The sequence below is a fragment of the Oncorhynchus mykiss genome, chromosome 26 (genome assembly GCF_013265735.2).
Source record: "Oncorhynchus mykiss isolate Arlee chromosome 26, USDA_OmykA_1.1, whole genome shotgun sequence".
Lineage (NCBI taxonomy): Eukaryota > Metazoa > Chordata > Actinopteri > Salmoniformes > Salmonidae > Oncorhynchus > Oncorhynchus mykiss.
In genome coordinates, this window is record NC_048590.1 from 11161366 (window position 1) to 11185912 (window position 24547).

Here is a 24547-nt window from a genome sequence, read left to right on the forward strand (position 1 = left end):
GCTTAGTGATGAGCTTTATGGGCACTATGGTGTTGAACGCTGAGCTGTAGTCAATGAACAGAATTCTCACATAGGTGTTCCTTTTGTGCAGGTGGGAAAGGGCAGTGTGGAGTGCGATTGTGTCATCTGTGTATCTGTTAGGGCAGTATGTGAATTGGAGTGGGTCTAGGGTTTCCGAGATGATGGTGTTGATGTGAGCCATGACCAGCCTTTCAAAGCACTTCATGGTTACCGATGTGAGTGGGATGGGATCAAGTCACAATTTTGCATGTCTCAAGTCTTAACCTTCGAGTCAAGTCCCAAGTAAAGTTCCACAGCTCAGGTCATGTCACAAGTCCCTAAATTTGGGTTTCGAGTCCTCAAGTCGATGTTTAAGTGTTTTATGACCATTTCAATGCTATTTTCAATTTCATGTCAAGCTAATTAGTTCAAGAACATTACCTCACTTTAGCTATCTAGCAATCATTTTATTTGTACCTATCTTTATGGGACTTCACATGACTGACCCATGTCTAACATATCCATGGAATGCATGATTGATATTTTGATATGCAGCCTGTCAAAATATGATTTATTTTTGGTTCTTCAGAGATGTATTTGCCAACATCTTTGTGCATATTGGTCTAGGCTATATTTTTCACCACCTGAGGAAGTGGGAAAACACTAAGCAAAATTTGAATATGATCTTGTTGCTAGATAGATTGATCAATTAGCCTACATGGCTATCAGTAAATGTAATGTCCTACAAAAAATGGACAGTGCTAGGCCTAGGCTAGGCTACTTGATGTAAGCCTATTCACTGCAAATGGCATGCCACTCTGGGCGCATCAAAATCATAATCCATAAACTCAATATTAAGAGGTGAGAAATAAATGATATACTCATAGAAAGCTATGACCCACCTCTCTGTAACTAGAGCAACAGTAGTTGCTTTGAAAACGGTATTTTACCCGCTATTGCATTTTGAGCAACAGGTCATGTACTTGTACTTACAGTTCAACGTTTTGTTGTGTTACAGCCTGAATTTAAAATGTATTAAATTGAGATTTTGTTTGTCACTGGCCTAAATAAAATACCCCATAATGTCAAAGTGGAATTATGTTTTTTTGAAATGTTTACAAATTAATTAAAAATGAAAAGCTGAAATGTCTTGAGTCAATAAGTATTCAACCCCTTTGTTATGGCAAGCCTAAATAAGTTCAGGAGTATAAATTAGCTTAACAAGTCACATAATAATTTGCATGGACTTACTATTTGTGCAATAAAAGTGTTTTACATGATTTTTGAATGACTAACTCATCTCTGTACCCCACACATACAATTATCTATACGGTCCCTCAGTTGAGCAGGGAATTTCAAATACAGATTCAACCACAAAAAACAGGGAGGTTTTCCAATGCCTCGCAAAGAAGGGCACCTATTGGAAAATAGAAAGACATTGAATATCCCTTTGAGCATTGTGAGGTTATTCATTAAACGTTGGATGATGTATCAATACACCACCAATACAGTCACTACAAAGATACAGACAACTCAGTTGCGGGAGAGGAATGAAACTGCTCAGGGATTTCACAATGAGGCCAATGGTGACTTTAAAACAGTTCCCCTGTTTAATGACTGATAGTAGAATACTGAGAATGGATCAACAACATTGTACTTTGTTACATTGTTACTCCACAATACTAACATAATTGACAGAGTAAGAAGGAGAAAAAAAATCCAAAACATACATCCTGTTTGCAGCAAGGCACTGAAGTAATACTGCAAACAAATGTGGCAAAGCAATAAAAGTTTTATTCTGAATACAAAGTGTTATGTTTGGGGGAAATCTAACACAGAACACATTACTGACTACCACTCTCCATATTTTCAAGCATAGTCGTGGCTGTATCATGTTATGGGTATGCTTGAAATTGTTAAGAACTGGGGTGTTTTTCAGGATAAAAATTAAAGTGAATGTAGCTTAGCACAGGCAAAATTTGAGAGGAAAACCTACTTTACACTAGACACTGGGAGATTAATTCCCCTTTCAACAGGACAATAACCTAAAACAGAAGGCCAAATCTTCACTGGAGTTGCTTACCAAGAAAGAAAGTGAGTGAATTAAATCTATGGCAAGACCTGCAAATGGTTTGACAGAAAAACTATGGCAAGACCTGCAAATGGTTTGACAGAGCTTGAATAATTTCTTTATGAATAATGTGAAAATGTTGCACAATCCAGGTGTGGAAAGCTCTTAGAGACTAACCCAGAAAGACTCACGGCTGCCAAAAGTGCTTCTACAAAGTATTGACTCAGGGGTGTGAATACTTCTATAAATGAGATATTTCTGTATTTCATTTTTAGTTAAGTCACGAGTCATAGATGCTCAAGTCGAAGTCGTGGGAAGTGTTTTTTTTTGTCAAGTCTCAAGTCACAAAATGTGCAGATTGAGCTGTGACTCAAGTCCACATCGCTGACAACAACACAATGAGATACCATCTTGCTTTTGGAAACCCCTGCTTCCATTAAAGCTGTATTAAATCCAAGAGCAAGGAATGAAGCATCTGAGGAAATTAGTTAATGAAACAAACTGCATCCCTTTTCTCATAATACTAAAATATTCTATTAGACTTGGCTGTAGAAGCTCAGAGTTTCCCCTTACTTAAAATTTTCTGGCAGGGCACAAAGGCTTCCAAAGCAACTGACTTTAAACTAGGTTGGAAGGCCATCCCACCTATTTCATGGTAAGAGAATCACTGTAATGACGAATGTACCTGGGAGAGATCGTGGGCAATGGTGGATATGATATAGAGATGTCAGTACAACCTCAGTGACTGGCAGCTTTGTGTCACTGCCCCTTGACCCCTGACTTTAGCGCTCAAGTCGGAGACACAGTGGCTCCACGAATGTTTGTGAATCAGAAAATTTGCACCGACCGCTAAGGAATGACTAACCAGGAGATTGAAAAACAGCTTTTATCTCAAGGCCATCAGATTGTTAAACCCTTTTAACGAACTGTGTGACTCTGAATCTCGCTCAATTAATTAATGTGCCTACAAGCCCGAATCCCAGAGCACCTAACAAATTCAGTTGATCATGAATTGTTGCTAGGTAAACTCAGAAACATTGGTCTCAGTGAAGGGGCAGTAAATTGGTTTAGGAACTATCTTTCCAACAGAACACAATGTGTATATACTGACAATCACAAGTCTAGCTTTCTTGAGATTAATATAGGTGTGCCCCAGCGTTCCATTTTTGCTCCTGTGGTGTTCTCCATATTTATTAAGTATTTGGGAAATGTTATGCAACCAGCAAAGTTACATCAATATGCAGATGATAGTTTTATATTCATGTGCTCCTTCTCTGGTTCAGACTGTTGAAGAGATCCAGACTGCTTTGCAGTTACTGCAGGCCTCCCTTTATGGTCTCAAACAGGTCTTGAATATACAAAAAACTAAATTCATGACCTTTACCAGAGCTAGAACTCTGACAGAGAACGTTAGCATTGTCACATCTGGTGGCTTATCCATTGACAAAGTGTCATCCAACCAAAAACCTAGGTATTTGGTTGGATGACAAGTTGTCCTTTAAAGTGCATGTGGATAATCTTGTGACAAATCTTAAATTGGGTTTTTATTTTTTTAATAAGGCTTGCTTCCCGCTTATGGCTTGAAAGAAGCTTGTTCAGGCCACTTTTTTTCTCTAATTGATTATGGTGATTTGTTGTATATGCATGCAACCTCCTCCGTCTTATAGAGACTGGACTCTGTTTATAATGCATCCTTGCACTTTATTACAAATGCCAAGTCACTCACCCACCATTTGCACATTGTACCAAATGGTAGGTTGGACCCCACATTATATGCACAGAAAGATACATTTGTATGTGTTCATCTTCAAAACACTTTTGGGTAAACTCCCACTTTACCTCTGTAGTCTGGTCTCTTTCACCACCAGCAGTTACCATACCCACGTTTGCTAGGTTGTTGCTACTTAAGGTCCCCAGGACATACACAGTATTAGGCAAAACTGCCTTCTCTTCTTGTGCACCAGACGCATGGAATAATCTACAATCCATGCTTCATCTATATATGTTAGTGCCACTGAATTAATTGAAAATATTGATGGGAGACTCTGTTACAGAGGAGTGTAAATGCTTTTAAAAAAAGCTTAATCATGTTGTATTGTTGTAGGTTTTAATTATGTAATGTATTGATTGTTGCTTTCTTCTTGGCCAAGTCTCCCTAAATAAAGAGACTCTGGGTCTCAGTGGGCTTTTCCCGGTTAAATAATAAAATAAAATAGCCGCCACAAGCACAGAGGCGGCTGCCTACCTACAAACTTAATATCATTGGCCACTTTAATAAATGGAACACTAGTCACTTTAATAATGCCACTTTGAGGATGTTTACATATCTTGCATTACTCATCACACATGTATAAGGAGTTCAAAGTAGTAAAAAAACAAAACAGCAGTTACAATTCCCTAAAATGCTTTTTTATGTTCATTGGAGTGTCACCTATGCCCTTATATTAGTAACATTCAAAAATAAAGCCAATAATTAATTTTTATTGTGATTCATATGAATCTACCTTAGTAAAATGTCAGTTTAAAAAAAAAAAAAGCGAATTTTTTCATAATCACAAGGTTATATATCCATGCTTAGACTGGCAGAAATATAACTACCCAGAAAAAATAACATACATTTATTTTGAATATCACATATTTGATGTCACGGGCACAGCTGAATTTTTTTAAACAAAAACTTCCTGCCTTCTATGAAAATATCTTTCAATTCATCCTTAGAGATTTGTTTTTCTCTCTGAGTCAACAAAACAAAGTTATTATATTTTAATATAAAATACTAGTGTTATACTGTATGACAATATTTTGTTTCCCTGAATGACACAATAAATAAATGCATTTATTTGACCTTTGCATGCCCTTTCGAAATTTGTCGCTTTTTTGTTGTGATTGTTTTAGTTACATTTCCAGTTGGATAATTTTCTTCTTCAGTTCTCATTTTTCCTTTTGCAGCCGCTTGCAACGCTTTGATAACGTTTTCACTTTTTCTGGAATGGAGGAAGCAAGTGATTGCTCCAGTGTTTGAGAATGTGGCTCAAGGGATTGCTCTAGTTCTGGAGTCAAGGACTCAGATGGTTGATTGTAGCTATTAACTAATATAATGAATCATTCATTTTTAATCCATAATTTTGTGTGTGTAATATTAACTAATATAATCCATCAGTTATACCTTAACTGCATTGCAATAAAACATTAAATACAGTGTAATAGTGCAACTTAATGTTATCCACCCAGCTTAATTAATCGGCATGGCCGAGGAGACTGTGTGGCAGGCTGACCACCTGTTACGCGAATGCAATAAGGAGCCAAGGTAAATTGCTAGCTAGCATTAAACTTATCTTATAAAAAACAATTAATCTTAACATAATCACTAGTTAACTACACATGGTTGATGATATTACTAGTTCATCTAGCTTGTCCTGTGTTGATAATCAATGCGGTGCATGTTAATTTATCATCGAATCACAGCCTATTTCGCCAAACGGGTGATGATTTAACACGTGCATTTGCGAAAAAAGCACTGTCGTTGCACCAATGTGTACCTAACCATAAACATCAATGCCTTTCTTAAAATCAAAATGCACAAGTATATATTTTTTTAAATCTGCATACTTAGATAATATTGCCTGCTAACATGAATTTCTTTTAACTAGGGAAATTGTGTCACTTCTCTTGTGTTCTGTGCAAGCAGAGTCAGGGTAAATGCAGCAGTTTGGGCCGCCTGGCTCGTTGCAAACTGTGTGAAGACCATTTCTTCCTAACAAAGACCGTAATTAATTTGCCAGAATTGTACATAATTATGACATAACATTGAAGGTTGTGCAATGTAACAGAAATATGTACACTTAGGGATGCCACCCGATAGATAAAATACAGAACGGTTCTGTATTTCACTGAAAGAATAAATGTTTTCGAAATGATTGTTTCCTGATTTGACGATATTAATGACCTAAGGCTTGTATTTCTGTGTGTTTATTATGTTATAATTAAGGTTATGATTTGATAGAGCAGTCTGACTGAGCGGTGGTAGCGAGCAGCAGGCTCGTAAGCATTCAATCAAACAGCACTTTCCTGCATTTGCCAACAGCTCTTCGCTGTGCTTCAAGCATTGCGCTGTTTGACTTCAAGCCTATCAACTCCCGAGATTAGGCTGGCATACTATAGTGCCTATAAGACCATCCAATAGTCAAAGGTATACGAAATACAAATGGTATAGAGATAAATAGTCCTATAATTCCTATAATAATTACAACCTAAAACATCTTAACTGGGAATATTGAAGACTCATGTTAAAAGGAACCACCAGCTTCCATATGTTCTCATGTTCTGAGCAAGGAACTTAACCTTTTGTGACTAGGGGGCAGTATTTTCATTTTTGGAAAAAAAACGTTCCCGTAATAAACGGGATATTTTGTCAGGACAAGATGCTAGAATATGCATATAATTGACCGTTTAGGATAGAAAACACTAAAGTTTCCAAAACTGTAAAAGTATTGTCTGTGAGTATAACAGAACTGATGTTGCAGGCGAAAGCCTGAGAAAAATCCAATCCGGAAGTGCCTCATATTTTGAAAGCGCTGCGTTCCAATGTGTCCCTATTGAGCAGTGAATGGGCTTATCAACCAGATTACTCTTTCTCCTTATTCCCGAAGGTGTCTACAGCATTGTGACGTAGTTTTACGCATTTATGTTGAAGAATACCCGTAGGCGGCTACATTGCGCAAGTGGTCACCTGATGCTCCCAGAGAGATTCTCGCGTAAAATACAGAGGTAGCCATTACTCCAATCGGTCCTACTGAAATTTCTGGGCGATTTCTCAGCCAAACGTCAAGAACAAACGGAGCTATTTCGCCTACACAAATATTATTTTTGAAAAAAAAGGAACATTTGCTATCTAACTGGGAGTCTCGTGAGTGAAAACATCCGAAGCTCATCAAAGGTAAACAATTTAATTTGATTGCTTTTCTGATTTCCGTGACCAAGCTTGGCTGTCGAAATGTTGATAATTAAATTATTGCATCTGAGCTCCTAGAGCAGGGGTGTCAAAGTCAAATGGACGGAGGGCCAAATAAAAAAATCAGCTACAAGACGAGGGCCGGACTGTTCGAATGTTCATTGAAAATTTTTTAAATGACGCATATAGTCTAGTGAACCTAATTGAACCTACTGAAAACCTAACAAATATATTACAATATGATCAGATAAATAAAGCAATATTTTCTTATGGCTCTGTCAGTAATCTTTAATTTTCAACAGACACAAAAGACAAATTTCCTTTATATAAATATCCCCATAACATGAACATTAAATGAAAGAAACCGGTATTCAAGGCACCATCAGTAGACTATATTTTCTATTTTAGCAAAAGTGGGCTAAATTTACTTCAAAGAAAAAACAATAATAGCAATTTTCTATCATCCACTCAACTGAAATATTTTTAAAATATAATTGGATTGAAATACAAAAAAATAAAGTGCAAAAATCTATTAATCAAAAACAACACTTTGTTTAAGGAGAAGTAACATGCAGTGAAAACAAATATTAAATTTTAACTTTTAAACTTGAACTGAGTAAAAACTCTAAATATGTGATTGCACAGTAATGTTCACTTGTTTGAGGTTGAGGGTGATACTTGGTGGTGTCCCATCTTTTCCACAAGTTCATCAATGTTCGGGGTAAGGCTCTGAGCTGAAGAAATCCTCAGAATTGAGTGGAGGTGTTCAGCAGTAAGTCGACTTCTGTGTGATGTTTTGTTCAGGTTCATCAAAGAAAACAGTTGTTCACACAGGTATGTGCTGCCAAACATAGACAACGTTTGAGCAGCCTGGATGCGCAGCTGGGGCATTGTGCCGGGGAGGAAACGGGCGAACTCCGCAGCACCCACTGCCGCATATTTTGCCCTCAGTGCATCATTGCATTGGAGGTCAATCAACTCCATTTGGAGGTTTGGTGGTGAGCTTTCCACGTCAACAGCAAATGGGTTACCGAGCAGTTCCAACCTGCTTTTTTGTGCTTCAAAGTCAGCAAATCGGCGTCGAAAGTCAGCGGCAAGCATACCTATTTTATCAGCCAACTGTGTGCTCGGGAACGCACTGGTAGAGAGCTTCTCTTTCATGGTCTGGCAGCTGGGAAAGTGGCTCAAATTTTCTTTCCGCATCTGCGTCTCCCACAGAGTCAGTTTGGTTTTAAATGCCTTCACTGTACTGTACATATCAGAGATGACACGATCCCGACCCTGCAGCTGCAAGTTTATTGCATTCAGATGACTCGTAATGTCACACAGAAAAGCCATTTCACACAGAAACATTTCGTCTCGGAGTTGTGTTGTCTTTCCCTTTGCTGTCCAAGAACAGACAAATCTCCTCACGAAGCTCGAAACATCTTTGAAGCACCTTTCCCTGGCTTAGCCATCGCACCTCTGTGTGATAAGGCAAATCACCATGCTCCGTTTCTAACTCCGTCAGAAATGCCTTGAACTGGTGGTGATTCAAACCTTTGGCTCTGATAAAGTTAACTGTGCGCGTGATGATGCTCATTACATGCTCCATTTTCAAGGCTTTACCGCACAACGCTTCCTGGTGTATGATACAATGATAAGCTGTCAGCTCACCTGTCGCGTTTTCCTCTTGCATCTTTTCCCGTATCTTCGCCACCAGTCCGCTCCTGTGTCCACACATCGCAGGTGCTCCGTCGGTTGTCAAACCCACGAGTTTTTCCCAAGGCAGCTCCATCTCATTTACACATCTTGACACCTCTTCATACAAATCATGCCCCGTAGTTGTGCCATGCATAGGACGTAAAGCCAAAAACTCCTCTGTCACGCTTAGGTTGGAGTCCACTCCGCGGATGAAAATTGACAACTGGGCAATGTCAGAAATGTCGGTGCTCTCATCCACAGCCAAGGAATATGCAATAAAATCTTTTCCCTTTTTCACAAGCTGCTCTTTTAGATTGATGGACAACTGGTCTACTCTCTCGGCAATGGTGTTTCTGCTCAGACTCACATTTAAAAAGAGTTGCCTTTTTTCTGGGCAAACTTCGTCACAAACTTTAATCATGCAGTTTTTGATGAAATCCCCCTCCGTAAATGGCCGGGCTGATTTAGCGATCTCTTCTGCCAAAATAAAACTGGCCTTGACAGCAGCCTGGCCTTGTGATTTGGCTTTTTTTGAACAGAGCCTGTCGAGATTTGAGGCCTCGTTTTAATTCCTCTGCCTTTTGTAGCCTTTGTTCCATGTCCATATTCTTGTTTTTGTCCGCGTGTTTCGTTTCATAATGTCGTCTCAGATTATACTCTTTCAGTACCGCCACACTTTCTCCACACAGAAGACACACAGGTTTTCCAGCTACCTTCGTGAACATATACTCCGACTCCCACCTTGTTTGAAACCCCCGGTTCTCAGTATCCACCTTCCGTTTTGCCATTTTTGATGGGTATCTGAAAGTTAATTTTACTGTGATGCTGACGACTGCTGTGCCAATAAATATTGAAATGAAGCAGCCTACTGCTCGGTGCGTCACCTTTGCATTGTGGGAAATGTAGTATTGGTGCGTGTAAAAGATCTGCGGGCTGCCGGCTTGCTGCGGGCCGGTTCTAATAATAAATCAAGATCATCCCAGGGGCCGTAAAAAACCTTCTTGCGGGCCGGATGTGGCCCGCGGGCCTTGACTCTGACATATGTGTCCTAGAGTGTGCGGCTCTCTTTTATTTTATTTCCGTGACCAAGTTACCTGCTGCTAGCTGGACAAAATGCTATGCTAGGCTATCGATAAACTTACACAAATGCTTGTCTATCTTTGGCTGTAAAGCATATTTTGAAAATCTGAGATGACAGGGTGATTAACAAAAGGCTAAGCTGTGTCTCAATATATTTAACTTGTGATTTTCATGAATAGGAATATTTTCTAGTAATATTTATGTCCGTTGTGTTATGCTAATTAGTGACAACGGTCCCGTTCACGGGATGGTTGAGTCACTAGAGGTTAAACGTTAGCTTTTTTTACACGGCACATATTGCACTTTTACTTTCTTCTCCAGCACTGTGTTTTTGCATTATTTAAACCAAATTGAACATGTTTCATTATTTATTTCAGACTAAATAAATAAAATATATGTATTATATGACATTAAAATAAGTGTTTATTGTTAATTCAGTATTGTTGTAAGTGTCATTATTAAAAATATATGTAAATCAGCTTTTTTTGGCCCTCCAATAATCGGTATCGGTATCGGCGTCAAAAAATCATATTGCAGAGCGCCAAATTCAAATTAAATTGCTATAAACATTAAACTTTCATGAAATCACAAGTGCATCACAAGGGGGGTTTGTCCTCTGGGTTTCGCCTGCCATTTCAGTTCTGTTATACTCACAGACAATATTTTAACAGTTTTAGGAACTTTAGAGTGTTATCTATCCATACTACCAGTGTATACATATCCTAGCTTCTGGGCCTGAGTAGCAGGCAGTTTACTTTGGGCACGCTTTTCATCCAAATGTCAAAATACTGCCCCTATCCCAAAGATCGGTTAGGACATCTACTTTGTGCATGTTGGAAAGTATTTTTTTCAACAATTGTTCAGACAGATTATTTCACTTATAATTCACTGTATCACAATTCCAGTGGGTCAGATGTTTACACACACTAAGTTGACTGTGCCTTTTAACAGCTTAGAAAATTCCAGAAAATGATGCCATGGCTTTGGAAGCTTCTGATAGGCTAATTGACATAATTTGAGTCAATTGGAGGTGTACCTGTGTATGTATGTCAATGCCTACCTTCAAACTCAGTGCCTTTGCTTGACATCATGGGAAAATCAAAAGAAATCAGCCAAGACCTCAGAAAAAAATTGTAGACCTCCACAAGTCTGGGTCATCCTTGGGAGCAAGTTCCAAACACCTGAAGGTACCACGTTCATCTGTGGTACAATAGTATGCAAGTATAAACACTATGGGACCGTGCAGCCGTCATACCGCTCAGGAAGGAGACGCGTTCTGTCTCCTAGAGATGAACTCACTTTGGTGCGAAAAGGGCAAATTAATCCCAGAACAACAGCAAAGGACCTCTTGAAGATGCTGGAGGAAACCGGTTCAGAAGTATCTATATCCACAGTAAAATGAGTCCTATATCAACATAACCTGAAAGGCCCCTCAGCAAGGAAGAAGCCACTGCTCCAAAACCGCATGGGGACAAAGATCTTACTTTTTGGAGAAATGTCCTCTGGTCTGATGAAACAAAGAGAGAACTGTTTGGCCATAATGACCATCGTTATGTTTGGAGGGAAAAGGGGGAGGCTTACAAGCCGAAGAACACCATCCCAACCGTGAAGCACGGGAGTGGCAGCATCATGTTGTGGGGGTTCTTTGCTGCAGGAGGGACTGATGCACTTCACAAAATAGATGGCTTCATGAGGAGGGAATTTATGTGGATTTATTTAAGCAACATCTCAATACTTTTTTATTTTATGTTTTTATTTCACCTTTATTTAACCAGGTCGGCCAGTTGAGAACAAGTTCTCATTTACAACTGCAACCTGTTCAAGATAAAGCAAAGCAGTTCAACAAAAAACAACACAGATTTGCACATGGAATAAACAAAAGTACAATCAATAACACAAAATAAATCTATATACAGCGTGTGCAAATGGAGTAAGGAGTTAATGTAATAGATAGGGCTATAGTAGCAAAGTAATTACAATTTAGCAAATGAACACTGGAGTGATAGATGTGCAAGTATAAATCCTGGTGCGCAAAATAACGAAAAAAGTAAATAAAAACAATATGGGGATGAGGTAGGTAGTTGGATGGGCTATTTACAGATCGGTAAGCTGCTCAGATAGCTGATGCTTAAAGTTAGTGAGGGAGATATGTCTCCAACTTCAGCAATAATTTAAATTCATTTCAGTCATTGGCAGCAGATAACTGGAAGGAAAGGCGGCCAAACAAGGTGTTGGCTGTGGGGTTGACCAGTGAGATATACCTGCTGGAGCGCATGCTACGGGTGGGTGTTGTTATGGTGACCAGTGAGCACAGATAAGGCGGAGCTCTACTTAGCATAGACTTATAGATGACCTGGAGCCAATAGGTCTGGCGACTAATATGTAGCGAGGGCCAGCCGACAAGAGCACACAGGTCGCAGTGGTGGTGTTTGGGGCTTTGGTGACAAAACGGATGGCACTGTGATAGACTGCATCCAGTTTGCTGAGTAGAGTGTTGGAGGCTATTTTGTAAATGACATCGCCGAAGTCGAGGATCGGTAGGATAGTGGGTCGCAATGGGTCTTCCAAATGGATAATGACCCCAAGCATACTTCCAAAGTTGTGGCAAATGGCTTAAGGACAACAAAGTCAAGGTATCGGAATGGCCATCACAAAGCCCTGACCTAAATCCTGTAGAAAATGTGTGGGCAGAACTGAAAAAGCATGTACGAGCAAGGCCAACAAATCTGACTCAGTTACACCAGCTCTGTCAGGAAGAATGGGTGACAATTCACCCAACTTATTGTGGGAAGCTTGTGGAAGGCTACCTGAAATGTTTGACCCAAGTGAAACAATTTAAAGGCAATGCTACCAAATACTAATTGATTGTATGTAAACTTCTGACCCATTGGGAATGTGATGAAAGAAATAAAAGCTGAAATAAATAATTCTCTCTACTATTATAATGACATTTCCATTCTTAAAATCAAGTGGTGATCCTAACTGACCCAAGGACGGGGAATTTAAAGTTTAAATGTATTTGGCTAAGGTGTATGTAAACTTCCAACTTCAACTGTACTTACCTCATCACATTGATAGAGGGTCTTCAATGGGTCTTCTTTGTGATGGCACATGATTATCATCATGTGATATGCTTTAAAATGGCTTTTCACCTATGTTCTACTGAATGACATTGATGAAGCACAAAATTCCAGATACAACTTATTTAAGTTTTTAAATAATTTTTAGATGCAGTATGTGACCCATTATTCTATGTATTGTTGCAAACACTAACACAATTATGCCATGGGTGTTAATTTATATTTTTAGGATGAATATCTACATTTTAAAAACAATTTTGTCATTAGAATTTCAACCCACAGTTACACTGAATGATTTTTTGACGCTTTAGAGCTCAATAACTCCCTTAATTTAATAGTTTCCAATACAAATTTTTCTGGGTCAAAAGAAGAGTTGAGTGATTTAACAATATATTTATACGTATTTATCTTTTTATGTTAAATGAATGGCTTCGGACACCAAATGTACACTTCTCGTCTTTGACCCATATAATGTATACTGTATCCTTCACTATCTATTCTTTACTATCTATTGCATCTTAGCCGCTCTGTCATTGCTCATCCGTATATTTTATACCTATATATTCTTATCTCAATCCTTTACAAGATTGTGTGTTTTCGGTTTTGTTGTGGAATTTGTTAGATATTAGGTTATGTCATGGAGGAGTTAGATACTGCTGCGCTGTCGGATCTAGATGCATAAGCATTTCGATACACTCGCAATAACATCTGCTAACCATGTGCATTTGACCAATACGATTTGATTTTAACAAGTATTACGTTGACAGTGGAGTACTAACTAGCAGACTAGCGTTTGGAACCCAGTCAGTGCATGCTGTGAGATCTTCTGCATTGGTTGTGGGCTTTCAATATTCCCCTGGGGCAGTTTTCTGTGTCGTACCTGGCACGAACAGCTAAAGAATGTATTTAGTTTACAGATTTTTGCAGGCTATAGAGTGCAAACTTGTCCCGTGTCATTCAGGCTGAGGATACAGGGCCAACCAAGTAATGGCATTTGATATTTGGGCTTTCTCCACGTTACATTTTTTGATCATTTTCTTGGCAGACATGCCCAAAGCAACAAACATTGTTTACATGTCAGCTATTTTTACAGCTGTTTTTGTTTATTGACTCAGATAAGGAACAAGTGTGTCCTATCTGAGCCTGGTACATATGGTAGATATCTGGAAATACTATTACTGAAGCGGAGGAACACACAAACAAATCCCATTTTGGTTGTATAGAAATCCCTAAGATACATGCTTTAGTGCTGTGAGAGCCCCTCATTTCTCTCCCCACTTTTCATTCACCCTCTTCGTCTCTCCCCCTTCACAAATTTTCTCTCCCACTGTCTGTCTTTCTGTCCTCCACCCAGTGAGATTACACCGGCTCCTGAACACCATTCATAGAACACTTTCAGAGCCCTGTGCTGTACAGTTTTTCCACCTCTAAGTTGAGAATTCAATAGCCACCAAGCACCAACTCAAAATGGTAGCTAGCGCCCAGTTCTGATAAGCCACATTAAGTGTCTCTAACCTGCTGTGCAGAGAGTAGCTAACACATGGTACCTCAGAGTTCTCCTTTGGAGTTCAGAGGGTTTCTGTTGGGATTGCATGACTAGCTGGAGGTGTGGGTTGGGTTGTCTTGCGAGCTAGCGCCTATTGTTAGAATTAGCATCTGTGTGTAATGACTGGCTAGCGCTAGTATAAAAACGTAGATGTTTTCTTTCGTAGTTCTGGAGAGCTACAGGGGATGCAGGCTTTTGTTCAAGCCGAGCACTAACAAACAGACTTCAACTAATTGTTTTTGCTTGATTGGTACAAGAGCCAGCACATACTGTAGCTTTCCAGGACCAGGGTTGGCGACCATTGCATGATATAACATTTGGTTTTAGGCTAGCATTTATATAGTGTCTGGCTGGGTAAGCAGAAGGGTAAGGTACTGTGTTTGGCCACAGGTTAGCACTAGCACACAAATACCAGATGTATCTGGAAGTTAGCATTTTGGCTAGTAGCTTTGACACGGTGAACTGGCTCACTGCACAAGCAAATAGTTCCTCCTCTCTCCGAATCCTCTGTCCAACTTCCTATTGAGAATGAACATACTTATTTAGAGAAACAGGAGCCAGAGACATGACTACTTGGCAAGGGCCTCGGAACCATCTGGACAAGGCTAAGCCGGCCCGATGGATGTTATGACTGAAACATCTGTAGGTTACACAGACGCACACAGAACCACAAGTACAGTGCCTTGCGAAAGTATTCGGCCCCCTTGAACTTTGCGACCTTTTGCCACATTTCAGGCTTCAAACATAAAGATATAAAACTGTATTTTTTTGTGAAGAATCAACAACAAGTGGGACACAATCATGAAGTGGAACGACATTTATTGGATATTTCAAACTTTTTTAACAAATCAGAAACTGAAAAATTGTGCGTGCAAAATTATTCAGCCCCTTTACTTTCAGTGCAGCAAACTCTCTCCAGAAGTTCAGTGAGGATCTCTAGGATCTCCGTCCCTCTAAACTTTCAGCTCATACAAGGAGAAGACTGATCAGATGCAGCCAAGAGGCCCATGATCACTCTGGATGAACTGCAGAGATCTACAGCTGAGGTGGGAGACTCTGTCCATAGGACAACAATCAGTCTGCAAAAGACCTGAGACTTGGACGGAGATTTGTCTTCCAACAAGACAATGATCCAAAACATAAAGCAAAATCTACAATGGAATGGTTCAAAAATAAACATATCCAGGTGTTAGAATGGCCAAGTCAAAGTCCAGACCTGAATCCAATCGAGAATCTGTGGAAAGAACTGAAAACTGCTGTTCACAAATGCTCTCCATCCAACCTCACTGAGCTCGAGCTGTTTTGCAAGGAGGAATGGGACAAAATGTCAGTCTCTCGATGTGCAAAACTGATAGACATACCCCAAGGGACTTACAGCTGTAATCGCAGCAAAAGGTGGCGCTACAAAGTATTAACTTAAGGGGGCTGAATAATTTTGCACGCCCAATTTTTTAGTTTTTGATTTGTTAAAAAAGTTTGAAATATCCAATAAATGTCGTTCCACTTCATGATTGTGTCCCACTTGTTGTTGATTCTTCACAAAAAAATAGTTTTATATCTTTATGTTTGAAGCCTGAAATGTGGCAAAAGGTCGCAAAGTTCAAGGGGGCCGAATACTTTCGCAAGGCACTGTATATATGGAAGTACTTTAGTGCCAAGATATTTTTCATATCTCTCAGACACTTCAAAACATAGTTTTTTTTTACTCTTTCGCCACATTTGAATGTTATTCAATGCGTTTCTATAGACTAACGGTAGTTAGTTTTTATCTATATTTTTGTGATTCTTACTGGGGTCCTAAAATTCTAAATGAAATAGTTAAAGGATCCTTGGTGTGCCCATCTTAAAACAATTCCATGTGTTAGTTTAGTAGAAACCCAGCCCCGGGCCCTTAGACCTTTTGACATAGTCGTACAGCCTCTACAAACGCATTACGCCTCTTTAATAGGAACATAGCAGGAAAACGGAGAAGATGTGGTCTGTTTTATTTGCAGGTGCCAAAAACAGAGCCAGTCCCCCATAATGAGCTTAGATGTTGGTGAGCAATCTTTTTACACAGAGCTTTTCTGGTGTTACGGATGACTGAGAGATCTACTTATACCATGGCTTTGTTGAATATTCCTTTCTGATCGGCTTGAAGGGCATTTTAGAGCATGCAATATTTCCCTATAACGCGCTGTGTATTTGCACGGTAGAATTCAATGGCTATAGTTCATTTTTACAAGTTTTGTTTGAGTTGCTTTTGGTATTGGTATTGTTGAATTCAATTTTCATATTAGCAAGCTAGGACTGATGGTTTCGTTAGCTAAACTAGCAAGTCTGTTTGTTTGGTTACCACGTCAACTACTGTAGCTATCTAATAAACTTGCTACTTACTTCAGTGGATGTTGAACACATTTCTACCGGCAAATGTGTAAATGGTATAAAAGTCATAATGTCCTAAACATAGCTAAATGACGGCATCGCCAAATTTGCATAATTGGCCTTTGGCATATAATTGTGATGGACTCTGTAGGAGAGAGGAATATCGTTGTGGGAGAGACAAAAAGTGAGTAAAAAACACCCCAAATATGTTTAGAACTACAAACTAACTTTCTTCTGTCGATTCTGTTTTTTTTTCTGTCACAATTCCAACCCTCCTCCTTTATCTGGGCTTGGGACTGGCAAAATTGACTTTGTTTAAAAAAAAATATATATATTATTATTATTTATTTTTTTACATTTACATCCCACCCTGAACGTAAGCCAGGGCGGGATCAGCCAGCGGCGGCTTACCGCATGCGCGATTCATTTTCAGTCTGGATATGGAGGGGTGAACATATCCTGCTCTGACTGCAACGAGAGGACTGGGCCGCCTGTGAGTGTTTTGGTACTGGGGTATGGCCCACGGCAGTACCCGCACCGACTGCTCATTGAGAAGAGTGAGAACGATATGTGCTTTCACATCAGCATCTCCAATAACACCAGAAAAGGTTGCTAGATTTGTCGCTAGTCGCTTTTTTAAAAATGTGTCGCTAGAGTGGTCTGAATACTCGCTCAATATAGCGTCAAAGTCGCCAACACTGCTAGCGCGTCATCCAACACATCTTCCACGTCGTTCATTATTTTCCATAGAATGTATCGTTGATTATCCCTTACACACAGCAACAGCGCACAGCCTCCATATAATTAATTTCATGATAATAATGCTGAGCTCTCTTTGTATAGAATCAGTCCTGGGTTTAAATACTATTCCTAAAATATCAACCACTTTCACAAACATTCGAAGCAAGTATTCAGACATCGTCCACTTGAAAATGCAATTAGTGAAGCACTTCAATGTACCTGGAAATACACCTGGAAAGTATTGCAAAATACTCAAGTATACTGACTCAAATACACTCTTATACATTCAACCCAGTCATCTGAAAACGGTACTTGAAACAAGCATGCGAAAATCCTGTCGAATATAACTTGGCAGACCACCTGGCATTCACTCAAACAAAATCACCTGGTTTGGGCTGTGCAAATTGAAAATACTCAAATACACAGAAAAAGTATTTCAAATACCAGATACTCAAATACACATGCATTTGAACCCTGGTCTGCCCACAGTCTAGCTTGGTCGCCCCTCCCCACCCACTGAAAGTCAAACTTATTGGAGAACTCCAATGATGAACTGATTTTGTGTTCCTTATTGTGAAGTTATGATAAAGATCATTCAGACTCCCTTCAACTAAGCCAGAATCAAAGGTTCTCCTTTAAAATACCGTTATCATAATTTTTTTCTGTTGTGTCATGGAGTATGTTTTGTCATTGTGCAGATGCAGACCCTGTTCGCCTTTGACGAGGAGGAGATGGAGATGAGGAACAAAGTGGTGGAGGACCTGAAAACAGCACTTCGGACTCAGCCAATGAGGTAGGGTTTTGAACCACAGCTGGCAAACATTGTCATTAACAGCTGTTCATCCTCATCTTTCACCTATCTACCTCAGGATGACGCTCTTGTTACTCACACTCTATGGTCAAGTTAAATCTCTCCGTAAGAGAGCACTGTGTCACAAGGTAGGTCTACACTTCATTACTTACAGTATATAGTGTATATGGGATCATTTTCATCACCAGAAAAGCTTTTGCACTCTTTATTAGACAGGGCAATTCCCCCCTCCTCTGTTTGACACATTCAGCAGCAGCTTTGAAATCTCATTGATCAACCACACAGAAACATGTGAGGAGGTTTAGACAGCCCAGCCAATATTACATCTCTCACTGTCAGGAGCATGTCTGTGCCTGTTAAGTGATGTAGTGATCTGAACCAAGATGGGGGGTGTTGAGTTTTTCCAGTGCAGCGTCAGCCTTAATTGTGGAGTAACAGATTCCCACGAGGACCACGGTGTCTGGGTCACGTCTGGGTTTGTGTGTGTGCATGTGTATCATGTTGAAGTGGACAGGGTGATTAGCGCTAGCCTTATTGCGCCTGACCACCTTTGGCTTGTAGTCTTTCATTTTGTAGAACAAAGTAACATCATACAGAACCACAGCGCTAATACTTATGAAGATGTTAAGGAGGCAAGAAGTATGAAAGTTATTTGTGAGCAGGATGAGGAATGCACAAATGTAGGCTAAGATTCCCTATAATATGAATTTCCACAAACAGCTCTAAGAATGAATTATTTGGATAAAGGATTGTTTTAGCCTCACATTTGGACATTACAAGAAGCAGCCTGTATTCCCTTTGTTTCATTTCTAGTGCAACTTCAAACAGGGTTAAAAAAAAGACAAACCACCAGAAAAACGTATTTACCTGATTAATCTTGTCATTAGCTATATGACATTATCGATCTACTCCATAACGTTCACAATACCAATTATGTTGGAGTGAGTACATTGTTCTGTTTTCCACTCTTACTCTCCAACATACCTACAGTGTTTAGACCGCTTGACCTTTTCCACATTTTTATTTTATTTTTATCCTACATCAGTCTACACACAGTACCCCATAATGACAAAGCAAAAACAGGTTTTTAGAAATGTTTGCAAATGTATAAAAATTCTAAAATGGAAATAGCACATTAACGTAAGTATTCAAACCCTTTACTAAGTACTTTTTTTGAAGCACCTTTGGCAGTGATTACAGCTTCAAGTCTTCTTGGGTATGACGCTATAAGCTTGGCACACCTGTATTTGGGGAGTTTCTCCCATTCTTCTCTGCAGATCCTCTCACGCTCTGTCAGGTTGGATGGGGAGCGTTGCTGTACAGCTATTTTCAGATCTCTCCAGAGATGTTCGATCAGGTTAAAGTCTGAGTTCTGGCTAGGCCAGTCAAGGACATTCAGAGACTTGTACCGAAGCCACTCCTGCGTTTTCTTGGCTCTGTGCTTAGGGTTGTTGTCCTGTTGGAAGGTGAACCTTCGCCCCAGAGCGCTCTGGAGTAGATTTTCATCAAGGATCTCTCTGTAATTTGCTCCATTCATCTTTCCCTCGATCCTGACTAGTCTCCCAGTCCCTGCTGCTGAAAAACATCCGCACAGCATGATGCTGCCACCACCATGCTTCACCGTAGGGATGGTGCCAGGTTTTTTCCAGAAGTGACGCTTGGCAAACTCCAAGCAGACTGTCATGTGCCTTTTACTGAGGAGTGGTTTCGGTCTGGCCACTCTAACATAAAGGCCTAATTAGTGGAGTGCAGCAGAGATCGTTGTCCTTCTGGAAAGTTCTCCCATCTCCACAGAGTACTTATAGAGCTCTGTCAGAGTGGCCATTGGGTTCTTGGTCACCTCCCTGACCAAGGCCCTTCTCCCCCGATTGCTCAGTTTGGCCGGGCGGCTAGCTCTAGGTTTTTTGGTTTTTGCCCTGACATGCACTGTCAACTGTGGGACCTTATATAAACAGGTGTTTGCCTTTCCAAATCATGTCCAATCAATTGAATTTACCACAGGTGGACTCCAATCAAGTTGTAGAAACATCTCAAGGATGATCAATGGTAACAGGATGCACCTGAGCTCAATTTTGAGTCTCATAGCAAAGGGTCTGAATACTTATGTAAATAAGGTATTTCTGTTTTTTAAATTTTTTAATACGTTTGCAATATTTTCTAAACTATTTTCAATTTGTCTTTATGGGGTACTGTGTAGATTGATGAGCAAAATGTTTTATATAATCCATTTTAGAATAAAATAACGTAACAAAATGTGGGAAAAGTAAAGGGGTCTGAATAATTTCCGAATGCACCGTATATTCCTATATTTCTTTCTTCCTCACTTCTCCTCTCCTAGTATGTTCGTCTCTTCTCACTTTTCTCAGTTGCATTTCGTTAACTAGATGGTAATTTTTCAATTAAGAAACATTGTGTGACTTGCTTCCGCTCTTTGAAAGTAGTTGTGTGGCATTGGATAGGATAGCATGAACATGTGAATGTTTGAACTGTTAAAGATTTATTATATGCAAATGTAAGGGAGATTTATATACTTAACATTAAGAACACCTGCTCTTTCCATGACAGAGACTGAACAGGTGAATCCAAGTGAAATCCAGGTGAAATCCAGGGTCAAAGTTGGTTTTGTGTCTCTAGCTTATACGGTTAAAGAGTTACTGTTGGTGGGTTATTTTATACACATTTATGCAAATGTATATACAGTGCCTTCAGAAAGTATTCATACCCCTTGACTTATTCCAAATTTGGTTGTTACAACTTGAATTCAAAATGGATTAAATTGAATCCACACACAATTGAATTGAATTGAATTCTTACACACCTTAACCCATAATGACAAAGTGAAAACACCTGGATTGTGCAACATTTTCCCATTATTCTTTTCAAAATTCTTCAAGCTCTGTCAAATTGTTGTTGATCATTGCTAGACAACCATTTTCAGGTCATAGATTTTCAAGTACATTTAATTCAAAACCTGCCTCTCATGAGCATTCACTGTCTTCTTGGTAAGCAAGTCCAGTGTAGATTTGGCCTTGTGTTTTAGGTTATTGTCCTGCTGAAAGGTGAATTCATCCCCCAGTGTCTAGTGTAAAGCAGACTAAACGAGGTTTTCCTCTCAGATTTTTCCTGTACTTAGCTCCATTGCGTTTATTTTTTATTCTAAAAAAACTCCCCAGTCCTTAACGATTACAAGCATACCTATAACATGATACATCCATGACTATGTGTTTTATTGGATTTCCCCCAAACATAACACTTTGTATTCAGGACAAAAAGTGAATATGTTTTGGAATATTTGTATTCTGTACAGGCTTCCTTTTCACTCTGTCAATTAGGTTCACCTGACTTAGAATTCCTCACAATCAAATGTCGACCGTATTATCTACCAAGGGAATTCTCTTCGATTATAATCACAGCCCCCCCCCCCCCCAAGCAGACACATTGATGGCCCTGAACAACCTTTATTTGACTCTATGTAAACTGAAAACCACATATCCTGAGGCTGCATTCATTGTAGCTGGGGATTTTAACAAGGCTAATCTGAAAACAAGACTCCCTAACTTCAATCAGCATATCGATTGTGCTACCAGGGCTGGTAAAACCCTGGATCATTGTTATTATAACTTCTGCGACGCATATAAGGCCCTCCCCCGCCCTCCTTTCGGAATAGCTGACCAAGACTCCATTTTGTTGCTTCCAGCCTACAGGCAGAAACTAAAACAAGAAGCTCCCGTGCTCAGGTCTGTTCACCGCTGGTCCGATCAATCTGATTCCACGCTTCAAGACTGCTTCGATTTTATTTTTTATTTTTATTTCACCTTTATTTAACCAGGTAGGCAAGTTGAGAACAAGTTCTCATTTACAATTGCGACCTGGCCAAGATAAAGCAAGGCAGTTCGACACATACAACGACACAGAGTTACACATGGAGTAAAACAAACATACAGTCAATAATACAGTATAAACAAGTCTATATACGATGTGAGCAAATGAGGTGAGATACGGGAGGTAAAGGCAAAAAGGCCATGGTGGCAAAGTAAATAAAATATAGCAAGTAAAATTGATCGCGTGGATTGGGATATGTTCCGCATTGCGTCCAACAACAACATTGACGAATACGCTGATTCGGTGAGCGAGTTCATCAGAAAGTGCATCGGCGATGCCGTACCCACAGCAACTATTAAAACAGTCCCAAACCGGAAACATGACCAAATACAAACAGTGTAGCTATTCCCTCTTCAAGGCAATCAAACAAGCTAAGTGTCAGTATAGAGACAAAGTAGAGTTGGAATTCAACGGCTCAGACACAAGAGGCATGTAGCAGGGTCTCCAGTCAATCACGGATTACAAATAGAAAACCAGCCCCGTCGCGGACCAGGATGTCTTGCTCCCAGACAGACTAAATAACGTTTTTGCTCGCTTTGAGGAAAATACAGTGGGCTCTCCTTCACTGCAGCCGACATGAGTAAAACATTTAAACGTGTTTACCCTCGCAAGGCTGCAGGCCCAGACGGCATCCCCAGCCGTGTCCTCAGAGCATGCGCAGACCAGACGAACATATTCAATCAATCTTTATCCCAGTCTGCTGTTCCCACATGCTTTAAGAGGTCCACCATTGTTCCTGTTCCCAAGAAAGCTAAGGTAACTGAGCTAAACGACTACCCCGTAGCACTCACTTCCGTCATCATGAAGTGCTTTGAGAGACTAGTCAAGGACCATATCACCTCCACCCTACCTGACACACTAGACCCACTCCAATTTGCTTACCGCCCCAATAGGTACACAGATGACGCAACCACACTGCACACTGCCCTAACCCATCTGGACAAGAGGAATACCTATGTGAGAATGCTGTTCATCGACTACAGCTCAGCATTTAACACCATAGTACCCTCCAAACTCGTCATCAAGCTCGAGACCCTGGGTCTCGACCCACCCTGTGCAACTGGGTATTGGAGGAGGTGAGGGCCCTCGGAGTGTGGTGTCAGGAAAATAACCTCACACTCAACGTCAACAAAACTAAGGAGATGATTGTGGACTTCAGGAAACAGCAGAGGGAGCACCCCCCTATCCACATCGATGGGACAGTAGTGGAGAGGGTAGTAAGTTTAAAGTTCCTCGGCGTACACATCACGGACAAACTGAATTGGTCCACCCACACAGACAGCGTTGTGAAGAAGGCGCAACAGCGCCTCTTCAACCTCAGGAGGCTGAAGAAATTCGGCTTGTCACCAAAAGCACTCACAAACTTCTACAGATGCACAATCGAGTTGCCTGGTACTGCAACTGCTCCACCCACAACCGTAAGGCTCTCCAGAGGGTAGTGAGTTCTTCACAACGCATCACCGGGGGCAAACTACCTGCCCTCCAGGACACCCACACCACCCGATGTCACAGGAAGGCCATAAAGATCATCAAGGACAACAACCACCCGAGCAACTGCATGTTCACCCTGCTATCATCCAGAAGGCGAGGTCAGTACAGATGCATCAAAGCAGGGACAGAGAGACTGAAAAACAGCTTCTATCTCAAGGCCATCAGACTGTTAAACAGCCACCACTAACATTGAGTGGCTGCTGCCAACATACTGACTCAACTACAGCCACTTTAATAATGGGAATTGATGGAAATTGATGTAAAAATCTATCACTAGCCACTTTAAACAATGACACATTACTCATCTCATATGTATATGTATATACTGTACTCATTTATACTGCTGCATCTACTGCATCTTGCCATCTTTATGTAGTACATGTATCACTAGCCACTTTAAACTATGCCACTTTATGTTTATATACCCTACATTACTCATCTCATATGTATATACTGTACTCTATACCATCTACTGCATCTTGCCTATGCCGTTCTGTACCATCACTCATTCATATATCTTTATGTACATGTTCTTTATCCCTTTACACTTGTGTGTATAAGGTAGTAGTTGTGGAATTGTTAGGTTAGATTACTGGTTATTACTGCATTGTCGGAACTAGAAGCACAAGCATTTCGCTACACTCGCATTAACATCTGCTAACCATGTGTATGTGACAAATACATTTTGAATTTGATTTGATTTAGTATTGTGGAGTAACTAAAATGTTGTTGATTCATACTCAGTTTTCTCATATCACAGCCATTAAACTCTGTAACTGTTTTAAAGTTGGCCTCATGGTGAAATCCCTGAGCAGTTTCCTTCCTCTCCCGCAACTGAGTTAGGAAG

General features: G+C 40.1%; 1 protein-coding gene across 3 annotated transcripts in view; it reads left to right on the forward strand.

The window, feature by feature from the left end:
- Positions 1-24547, forward strand: part of daam2 (dishevelled associated activator of morphogenesis 2) — a 226716-nt gene that overhangs the window by 146367 nt on the left and 55802 nt on the right. For all 3 annotated transcript variants that reach the window (XM_036963291.1, XM_036963290.1, XM_036963289.1), the window contains exon 5: positions 18215-18309. In XM_036963291.1, coding sequence (XP_036819186.1) covers positions 18215-18309 — 95 coding nt within the window. The remainder of the gene's footprint in view (positions 1-18214; positions 18310-24547) is intronic.